General features: G+C 29.7%; 1 protein-coding gene and 1 non-coding gene across 2 annotated transcripts; one reads left to right on the top strand and one right to left on the bottom strand.

The window, feature by feature from the left end:
- Nucleotides 1-150: 150 nt before the first annotated feature.
- On the bottom strand, nt 151-3,192 carry LOC101514850 (peroxisomal adenine nucleotide carrier 1). Its single transcript, XM_004489979.4, has 5 exons — nt 2,947-3,192; nt 1,631-1,862; nt 1,287-1,433; nt 960-1,117; nt 151-878 (listed from the first exon to the last, which is right to left on the bottom strand). Exons 1-5 carry the CDS (start codon nt 3,087-3,089, stop codon nt 602-604), a joined length of 957 nt encoding a protein of 318 aa, XP_004490036.1. The 5' UTR covers nt 3,090-3,192; the 3' UTR covers nt 151-601.
- Nucleotides 3,193-7,875: 4,683 nt separating this feature from the next.
- TRNAL-CAA (transfer RNA leucine (anticodon CAA)) lies at nt 7,876-7,959 on the top strand. The gene has a single exon. It is a non-coding gene; the product is annotated as a tRNA-Leu (tRNA).
- Nucleotides 7,960-11,666: the final 3,707 nt, after the last annotated feature.

Consider the following 11,666-nt stretch of genomic DNA (forward strand, 5'->3'; position numbering starts at 1 on the left):
TGTCTGATTCAGTTTTTAAAACATTGTTTTTTATTCTAAACACAACTCAAGAGTGAAAAGGATCTCTTTGACCCTTTTCCATATCTAGTAGAGAAACTCACTTGAATAGAAGACACAAAATGAAAGATTCTAAAAATATACACCTGAAAATTAGAAAAATAACAAAAACTTTATTAACTTGAAACTGAAGTTACTACGTCCTGAAGGGTGCTTACTTTATTTATGAAGCACCTAAGCTACTCTTAACTATATCCTTCTGATGTAGAACTTCCACAACATACCAAATAACCAACTATAAACAAAACTAAGTAATGACATTCGTTATTTAGTTTATGAAATATAACAAATCAAAACTCATGCATTTATTGTGAATACTTTCGACCTAGTTCTGGTCAATCAGCATTTGCGTAAATTCTTCAACTAGTTGTTCTACATCAATACGCCAACGGCAAACCACAAAAGAGAAGCCACAAAAAGAACCTTGTATCAGCTCTAAACAGACGGATGCATCCGACAAAATGCACTTATTGCACTCCAACGAAATACATTATCCGAAATGCATAGAAGCTTCTTCCTCCAATAACAACTATATGAAAACTTATTACAAGTTTTTAACTCTACCCTTTGGGAGTAATAGATACCTTTTAATTGCAAGTATAAGGACCCAAGTAGTAGCAGAGATCTTTTCCTTGATCATCAAGAGCAATGCCGAGCTCAAAACCGTTTTCAATATCTGAGCATGTAATCCTTTAAAATAGCCCAATATGCCCTCCTTTTTCCATATTCCGTAGACAACTCCAGACACAGTTTTTGGTGATTTTATCTGTGTTTTGGACGATTCTTCATCCGCTTCTGCAGCTTGAATGATGACTTTGCACCTATACACAAAAACAAATCTCAGAAGTGTTGATGAAAGTAAGTTTAACGGTCAAAACAAGATGAAAGGAATGATTATACACCTGATAGCAGGATATGTTAGACAGGTAGCAATACTCTTCGAAATTGCACCTAAAAGAAATGCCATCAATGCAGACAGTGATGCCGGAGATACTCCTTTCTCAGCTTTGTTTGCATTATTCTTCAGTACCCGGTGTTTCAGCTGATCAAACACTGTATACTGTAGAACATGATATTTTCAAATTAAGCTATATCAGTCTCAAATCAAGCCTTATAACTAGAATGTAACTTAAAAGAAAGAACACAAACAACGGCTCTGTTTGAAACGAACTAGCCCGAGATGCTTTCAGCTTGTCTGCTTCATGGTCGAGCGGGATGATGAAAAATACCTGAATTGCAGGGTTTGAGGTCAGCATCAAGGAAATGCTAAGGCCATCAAATGCATCACTCCATGTGCCTTCTGTAAGTGTTTTCAATAGCCCTTTAGACTTTCCAAAAGCACTTGTTTGCATCCTTGAAGAGGCTGTATCCAGGGGCTACATAGTCATCAATAAGATACTCTTTGTATTAAACTTACAAAGTTTGATCAAAATACCTTCTCTCATACACAGCATAACAAAGAACAAACAGAAAATAACAATGCCAACATATAACAATAATTCGATATGGTCAAAACATCACATATATGTTTTGAATGCACTGCTAAAACTAGCAATAGTTAAAGCTACCTCACCTGAGTTGTAATGGCGGTGACGGCGCCAGCAGCAGCAGCAATAACCAAGTTTGCGCTTGTTCCAATGGATTTATATCCACTTTTCTCGAGATACAGTCTTTTAAAGTAACTGTATCCATAGAAGTAGACAAACTGTGACAAGAACGATTGAAGATTCTTTGTTCCAAGGCCCTGGTAAAGGGAAATGATCTGGCGTTTAGATACTGCCTCCCATAACACATCAGAGAGATTCCTAAAAAGTTAAAAAAAAAAGTAGAATGCAATTAAGGGCATGTTTAGATTAATTTATTTGAACTTATCTACTGACATAAGCACTAGTGAGACTATTGAAGTGAGCTTATGGAAACAACTTATAATATGCAATTAGGCACACGGAGTAAGATCAATCAACCTGCATACTCAGCCTAGTGAATTCTGATAACTACCGAACCATATATTTTTATGCAATTAGGCACACCAACATGGGGAACATACATAATATTTGTAATTTGTAAAATTTGAATGCACCACACTTCATTCCTATGTTTAATTCACTCAAAACAACATACAAATTAAACAATCATCCAAGGAAAAATCAATAATTAAGACACTTAAACCATTCAAATTGTTAGTTATATATATATATAGGGAGTGATATACTTGATATTGTTGACAATGAAAAAATCATTTAACATTGTCTGAATACAAAATCTCGTAGATATAACTGTAACTTGTAGAAACTCTTTATGTGTTTTGAGTTTGTTTAGTCATTAAAGTTGTGTATTTGATAAGAGTTAGTAATATTTTTCTTTGTTCTGAATATATATATATATTATTTGATTGCCTCCATTAGAGTAAATTTATGGATCCGCGACAGGGAGGGAGTACCTACTTAGGACCAAACTAAGTGCTAAATGGATAGGTGACATGAAAAATGCTACAAGCCTACATAGCATATATTTGAAACTCGTAAGGCATGGCAATTATGCAGAATGGAGAATTATAATACAATTACTCAATTCAAACTCTCATTTGTTTTGGAGAACAAAAAGAAAACTTTTTTTTTGGTCAACAAAGAAAACATTTTAAACAGCAGGAACAAAGAGTCCTTTCCCATCACGACAGAACAAAAAAAAAATGAATTCAAATAACATTGAATTTTGTGAGGAACAAATTAATAGAAAAGCCAAGAGTTGAAGAAGCGATATTAACAAGGGAAGAAACCGAGCGAGAAATGAAGAAGGAACAAGTAGAAATTGAAAATTGAAGGATGAATGAAAACAAAAAAGTGAATTTAGAATAAAAGAAAATAAGGATCAAAAGTGAAATAAGATTACCGGTACTTTCGGTTACCATGGGAACGTGCCTCGGCTTGATACTTGGTCTTGCAGGTATCAAGTGGGTAGAGAATTGTGGTGCTAAGCAGTGATCCTATGGCTCCTGAAGTGGCTTCTGCCAAGGATTCCAGATCCACGTTCATCTTTTTCTTCTTCGCCTAGTAATCAAAGACACGGGTGCCAAGGTGGTGGGGTGGGTGGATGCTCTATTACAACTGCTAGATTATAATATAAATTATATTTCAGAGGGCTGAAGGCATTAGTTATGCGAGTATAAATACAAAACTTTTTGTATTATTGGAAATAACAATTTTTAACCTAAAATCTTCGATATTTTATTTTTTTTAATTATTATTTTTTTATATTTATTTTTTTAATCATAAACACATTTATTAGTATTTTTTTTTATATTTACGTGTTATATTACTCCATTCCTCTCGCTACGATAAATTAGATTTTTTAGGATAATATTTGTCGTATTTATGTGATTAAAACTATTAGTGGTCGTCCAATTTTAATTGTATAATTCCAAAATTTACATTTTAATTTTTGTTTAGAATTTTAAAATATCAAACTCAAATATAAAATCGTGTGATCTTCATCGAATGATTACCGATGTCTAACTGCATGAATAGATAAAAATTGACGAGAACAAAAATTGATTCTACAATGAGTGACTCAATTTACTATTCACACCTATTAAAAATATGTATTAGTGAAAAAGATGATAATACTTTTATTAAAATCTATTTATCAAGTATTTGAGTTTTTTTTTAAACAATCAATGTTAAATTAATATTGTTATAATGATAGAATTATGTTGAAGATGAAAATTGAACTCCTTACCATCTTATCACTCTCTTCTATGACTCATTTATCTTAGCACCAAACTAACATTTTATCTTCTATTAAATATTTGATAGTAAAAAATATTAAATTAAAAATTATATATATTAAAAATTAAAGAAAAATATAATTATATTATATATATCATCTAATTAATATTATAAATATATATATCATCTAATATAATATAAAAAATATATGTATATTAAAAATATGAAATTTCAATATAATTAATATAATATAAAAAAAATTAATTATATATATTAAAAATTAAAGAAACATATAATACACTAATTATAATAACATTAAAATGAACATACGTTAAAATAACATTCAAATATCCATAATAATATTTTATGAAGTTGCAGTCATACAGTAGTATTATTCGATATTTGTAAAAGAATTTGATATGAAGTTGCAAGTGTAATTATAAAGTTACGATTAATAAGACACGACTCTTAGTTATAAAGTCACAATTATTTGCTTATTAATAAAAATCAAATTCTTAAAAAGTTTGCAAACATTTATCTTTCGATTATAAATATTATAGTGGTCCAATGATATCAATAGATGCTAAAATATAAAAGAAAATAATTAATTAAACTAAATACTAATATAATATAATAAATAAATAATATATTTATATTAATGCAGGTGCGGAGTAGATACTATAGTACTCGTACCTACACTGATACCCATTATGGGAGGAAGTAAGAAGTAACAAAGTTGCATGAAGTTATGTTTATTTTGAAAAAAAAATACTTCAAATTTTCATTATTTAAATTATGTGTTAATTTTATTTTGATAAAAGATTCCTAAAATAAATTATTGTAATGAAGATCAAATGAAATATTATTTAATAAAAATACATTTTTTAAAATAATAAAAATAATTTTATGATATCTTTATTATTTTAAAAAAATACAAACAATTATTTACTTCAAAAATCTCTTATTTTTAAAATTAACATAATATTAAAAAAATGAAAACTGAAACCAAATTAACAGCATATTGGGTTGAATGATTTTGAAATTGAAAGGAAAAGGGGAAGAGGGATTGCAAGTTTGCAAAATTTGACCAACGCATGAAGACATAGGAGGAAGAGTCGTATTCAGAAATCATGGAAATGCAGCACGTAACGTTGTTTTTCTTGTTGGAAACAACAACAAGACACCACGACGGATCCTGACGAGAAGAAAAACGTGAGTGGCGTGCTAACTGCGACAGTGAAGTCCACGTACCGTGTTTACTGTTTAATGTTTATTGCGCCATAAATTACACATTCAATTCAATATTTTATATTTTTGTTGCTTGGTATTTTCTTTTATTAAGATTTTCTTTTATCAAATAACTTCAATGGTGAGGTTAGAATAAATTTTGCGGTGGCCAAATACAAAGAAAAATAAATAATTCTTTAAAATAAAACTAATGTATTAAATTTTACTCATAAGATAAATATCACAATAATTTTTTATTTACACGTACTTTTTAAATTATAAATTTTATTTATATAAAATATAAATTAAAGCAGCATAAATAAAATAAAAAGTAATAATAATTCCTTAGATAGGTGTCAAATTAATCCATAATCGACATTAATTGTACTAGACACATTAATGATGTCTGGTTCAATATATACTATTAAGTCATTTTAAAAATTTAGATTGGACATTTTATTTTTAAATCTTGTTTTGATAATTTTTATTATTGATGATGCTTATCTTTAGTTAATGAATGGATCAAAAGTATCAAAACAAAACAAGATGAATATATCTTTTAAAATAAAATGGATATATTTATTAATCAAGTGATAATTTTTTATTTTCATATTCATTCTAATTTTTGACAAAGAAAATTGTTTAGGTAACTACATATATATTATTGGAACAACTAACTATAAAAAAAATACAAACTTAATATAAAAAATGGAATAGTTCCATAGTTACACATAACTTCGCTCATGAGTAGTTTATTGACTAAACCGACACATTTTAAGTATGAAGAATCTGAAATTCAAATTTGAATTAATAATTTAATGGCTAAACTCACTCATATTAACTCATGAGTAGTCTATTCGCTAGGCTGACACATGTTAACTACCAACTAAGGTATAATAATGACTATTTTGAAAAATTTATATTATTTGTTTTTAGAATTGAGAAATATATATATAAAATAGATCTTGTAAAAATAAATAGTTAAGAAATATATATTTCGAGTCATATATTTAACAATAATTTGGATAGTTAAGACAATTAAAACATATGTAATTAATTGAGTTTAGTGGGTGTTAAATGAGTTTTATAATGTGTTGTAACTAGTTAATCATTTAATGAATGTAATCAATCATATTTTTATATATTTTTAATCAACCATAATTGTCAAGTGTAATCTATGATATTCTTTATCTATTAAAATTGTGTTCAAAATATATATAATATCTATTAATTACGATTTATATTAAAAAATGAAGCCACTGTCTATGAGTCATTAACTCATTCTTCAACCAGCACACAATTAGAACCCCAATATACACATAAAAGTGTGGTTAACGATATTCAAAATAATAATTAATTATATTTAATAGGTGATTAACGAGTTGTCATATTAGATGACCACAATAAATAAATAAACTAAAAAAGAGATTAACAACAACCAAAGAGAGGAGCAACGAAAAGAGGGCCATCAACCCTATCCAACAATCACAATAAACAGATAAACCAACCGAGAAAGAGTAGTAACAATATCACTAAGCAAAGCAAACACAACCGCACTGAAAAAGAGACAGTAGAGCAGCACCATTAACATAAAAATATGATTACATTCCTAAGCTTTTGGAATCTCAACAGTGGAATAATGACGGGAGAGTTCAAGGAGGATCGAATTAATCTTTTGATTTCAAGATGTTCAATTGATCTAGTGTAATGAGAAAGTTGTAGTCTATTTTTTAGGGTCCAAATGTTTGCCAATTTGATGAAGGCATGTTGTGAGAATCTCAAAGATGAAATGGTGAGATCATAAGATCACTCACACCTCAATTTGACTACATTGTAGTTGCAATTGAAGAATCCCAAAAGTTTTGGATACAATGAAGATAGAAGAGTTTCAGGGTTCTTTAGAAGTATATGAATTGCAAATAGTGTTCAAGAGACTGAACATGCACCGTAGACTCACACTTAAGAAGAGAGTTACTTGAGAAGTGAAACTAGAAGAAGGGAAAAGAGAGATTCATCAATGGCAAGTTAGAAGTAGTGTATTAGTAAATAAAAATTTAAAAGTTTGTATAAGGTTGTTTGTGTAGCTTAATTGGTAGATTGAAAGGATCCTAATATTGGTGTCATGACCCCTCAAAAGAAAAAAGATTGGTGTCATAGCTTCAAACACATGTTTAATCATAAATATGTATTTGATTTTTTACTATATTATCTGTTCTCACTAAAAAAGACATTACTCAAAAATTTGTTTTAGATCGATATACAAATTTGTGGGCCAAGAGATACAAAAGAAAACCGTATTCGCAAAAGAAAATGAAAATGTAACAAATAAAGTGTATATGAAAGTTTATATCAAAAAAAGTGTAAATGAAATAATTGTGAAACTATACTCGCTTAAAAATGATTTGTTGATGGTTAGAAGATTATTAAGAGTTCAAGTAAAAGAGATGGAGGATATTTAAAGAAAATATTATTTATTCGACAAAAATATATTTATTAAAAAAATTATGTTAATGTTGCGAAATATTATGTTATTCACAATATTTAATGATTAGTTTTTTTTTTTCAATTCAATCAAAAGCAATAACAATTCAAGTGAAAATGGAAACCTACCGCCTATATTAACTAAATATATTTGAAATCTCATAGGAAAAACTTGTTCTTCTAAAATTTTCATTAAAAATAATATGACATTAATGAATTAAGAAAAACCAAAAGTAAGGAGGATATTAGTTAGAAAAAGTAGTGCTGTCTACAGAAACAATCCTAAGAACTCTGCGTATTACCATTCTCAACAGAATACATATCCTATTTGTATGAAGTAAAATACCATATTATACAAACGTACATAAAAAAACAATATCAAAAAGTCAGGATGGCCGAGTGGTCTAAGGCGCCAGACTCAAGTTCTGGTCTTCGAAAGAGGGCGTGGGTTCAAATCCCACTTCTGACAGTTTGTTTTTATTTTTTATTTTTTAATTTTTATTAGTTAAGAAGATTTGAGTTACTACTTACTAGATTATGGCCGTCTTACTCCTATTTACTATTTACTTTTTAAGAAGTTTAAATTAAAGAATACCAAATAAAAACAAAGACCCGAACGTGGCTTTTTTTTGTTCTACCATAAAAAAAAAAGTATTAAATTATGATTCATTAATAATTAAATATCAAAGTACCATTTTTTTTTAAATTCTCAAATTTACTAAGTGAATAATCAGTCTCTCAAGCTTCAACTTCTCAAGATTTTATTATTATTTTTTTGTCAAAATATAATGAAGCAAATTATGAAATTTCTCAATGTAATTTTTTTCTTAATTATGAAATTTGTTTAATTATTTATAATTTTTTTTATTAATAGTGCTATTTAGTAGACACATATATAGGAGATTTGATCAATTAAGATCGATATACCAGCTGAAAAAGTGGATAGTTATAATTTATAAATGTAAAATAATGCAACACATTATTTTTTGTTAACATCTTTCATAATAATAAATATACACTTTATTAATCAATAATTATTATTTAATTAAATAATTAATTTAATTTTCATTAATTATTAATTTAAATAATTATTCTTTTAATTAAATAATTAATTTAAGTTTTATTAGTTATTAATTTAAGTAATTATTATTTCAAATAAATAAATAAATACAATGTTAATTTCTTTTATAATAATTATTTAATTAAATTTTACATTTTATAATTATTAAAAAATTTAAATAAAATGAAGTCCATAAAAATAAAAAAATTAAATTAAATATTATAATTAAACATACAAATACAAAATAAATGAAAAACAAATTAACACAAATTTTATTACAATATTTTTATTACATTAATCTTCTATATGATATCTAGTCCCACATCGTGGTGATCGACGAATACGACATGGACGATGTGGAGGTGGGTTTTCTTCGTCAACAGGAGGTGGCTCTTCTGCAACACTAGATAGTGGGTCCCACAGTAGTTGCGGAGCTGATAGGTACAAATTGGAGTTGTGTCTAAACCACACCATATATTCCTCTGTTGGTATTGGGTGTCCATGTATCAGTTGGCTAGTAAGACAACGACTCCGACGTTCGTTCCAAAATTGAATCCATGCAATAGGTTTGTCTTTCCAATTTTCTAGATGATTCCCTCTCATATCTTGACATTGAAGTGTATTAATATTTTAGTGAGAATGAGGATGAAATTCTTGCTGAAGTTGTTGTCAAAGACGATGATGATGATGATTAGGAACCCGTAGTAAAATGTGCATCTACTACAATTTGTTTCTCTGATCCACCCTCACATTTTTGCAACGTGACCTCCGACAACATGAATTATATTGACGATGAATTTGTCAACTCTATGTCCCAAAACCAATCTTACCTTGTTCCAAATCCTGACAATCTCCAAGTGGGGATGATATTTCCCACAAAAGTTGTGCTAATGCAGTGTGTGAAAGAATATCATATGCACAATTCTACGAGCTTCGTCGTTGCGCATTCTGATAGCACTAGATGGATTGTTCGTTGTAAAAATAAAAATTATATGTCGAGGTGTAGAATCTTGAATGGAAAGAAATCAAACATTTGAAATATCACAAAACTAGAAAGGCCACACACATGCTCATCAACAACGGTTTCACAAGATCACCACCAACTCTCTTCGGCTGTTATTTGCAAAACATCCTACAAATTATAACGGCGGATCCCACAATATCAGTTTTAGTATTGATTGCACATATATGATCTTGATACACATATACCACTACTTATAGAAATACATGGATTGCAAAAATAAAATATCATTAAGAGAATGTACGGGAATTGGGAGGAATCATATAAACAGCTTCCAAGGTGGATCCTTGCTTTCAAATATAATCTTCTAGGCACGGTTACCGATATTGAAGTGTGATCCTTTATTGAGGATGGCTAAGGAGTTCCTAGCAAAGTTGTCTTCCATCGCCTCTTATGGAGTTTCCATCCACGTATCAAAGGGTTTGATCATTGTAAGCCAGTTGTTTCAGTTGATGGAACATGGTTGTATGGGAAGTATCGTGCGACCTTATTAATGGAAATCGCTCAGGATGGTGATGGCCATACCATTCCTATAGTATACACCATTGTTGAAGGTGAAACATCATATGCATGGTTTTTTGCTTCAGTCGTCTACGAATGTTTGTCACACTCATCCCAACATCTGCTTGATTTTGGATAGACATGAGTCAATTAAAAGTGATGTTAGGCGTGTAAACAACAATTGGCATCATGTCTTTTGCATTCAACATATATCACAAAACTTCGCGAGGACCTTAAAAAACGACCAAATGAAAAATATTGTAATCAACATGATATATATATATATATATATCTCACACATATTTTTGTTTTCAAATTGTCTATAACAACATCAATTTTTATTCCTTCAGGATACACCATGACTCAACCAGACATCACATACTACAGAAGACAAATCAATGATTGGAGTCAAGATGTAGTAAAATGGTTCGATGATATTCTAAAGGAACAATGGCTACAAGCTGATGTAGCTAAATATCACTAGAAGGGGGGTTGAATAGGGATTTTGCTGTTTAAAAATAGTTTTCAAGTGTTTTAAAAGCTATCCTCTTGCTGAGGATGGCAAGCCCGAGGATGGGTTTTGAAAACTTTCAAATTTGAAACGAGTTAAAGAGTTAGGAAGCAAAAGAAGATAGACACACACTGTTTTTATACTGGTTCACCCAAAGATGGCTACGTCCAGTCCTCACACCCTTGTGAGTTTTCACTAACTTTCAAACAGATCGATCCTCAACCCGAGGATGATTACAAACTGTGTATTATCAAGCTTCACCAAGCTTACAATCAAATTTCAAATATTTTCCAGTGTACCTCACTTGGAAATTACAGTGTGATAAGAGGGTGATTGATTCTAAATACTTTCTCAAAAGATAAACAAAGATCTAATGTAGGATTTGTAGAAAGTATGAAGATATAATGTGTTGCTTCTTGAAAGCTTTAAGATCAATGACCTTTTTAATGCGATGTGTTGTGTTCTTGATGAAGATCAACTTGCTGCCATTTATAGAGTTCTTTTGATGTTCATTTCATAAGCCAAGCCTTTGTGACCGTTGGAAAATTCATTTGTGAAATGCCAAGGCTTTTCTTCATATTTACGAAAATGTCATTCAGCTCATTTGAAAATATGCATTCCTTGTCCAAGTACGAGGTACTGTTTTCTTGGCATTTGGGGACATGTGTTGTCCTTTTCTTTTTCCTTTCTTTAATGTTTGACTATGATGTGGAGTCCTTTTCATTCTCTTTCTTCAATGGCTTCATAAAGCTTCACAAAGTTCACATGTGACCTTTTTTCTCTTTCCTCCATTTAATTCCTTGTAAGACATGTGATGTCCTTTTCATTCCTTTCTTTAAGGCTTTTGAAGGCTTCACGTGATGCCTCCTTTCTTCTTTCCTTGCTATACGACATGTGATCAAATATATAAGGCTTGTTTGTTGTTGCCTTTTTGAAGCTTGACTTTTATAATCTTATTTAATCACATAATGGTACATATAGCCTTTTTGCCTATCATGATAAGTTGCTTTCATGATGTCTTGGAAGGCTTTTCAAGATATTGACTAAGGCACATGCTATCATCATTCCTTGTACCTTTCTCTT

The sequence above is a fragment of the Cicer arietinum genome, chromosome 2, assembly GCF_000331145.2.
Source record: "Cicer arietinum cultivar CDC Frontier isolate Library 1 chromosome 2, Cicar.CDCFrontier_v2.0, whole genome shotgun sequence".
Taxonomy (NCBI): domain Eukaryota; kingdom Viridiplantae; phylum Streptophyta; class Magnoliopsida; order Fabales; family Fabaceae; genus Cicer; species Cicer arietinum.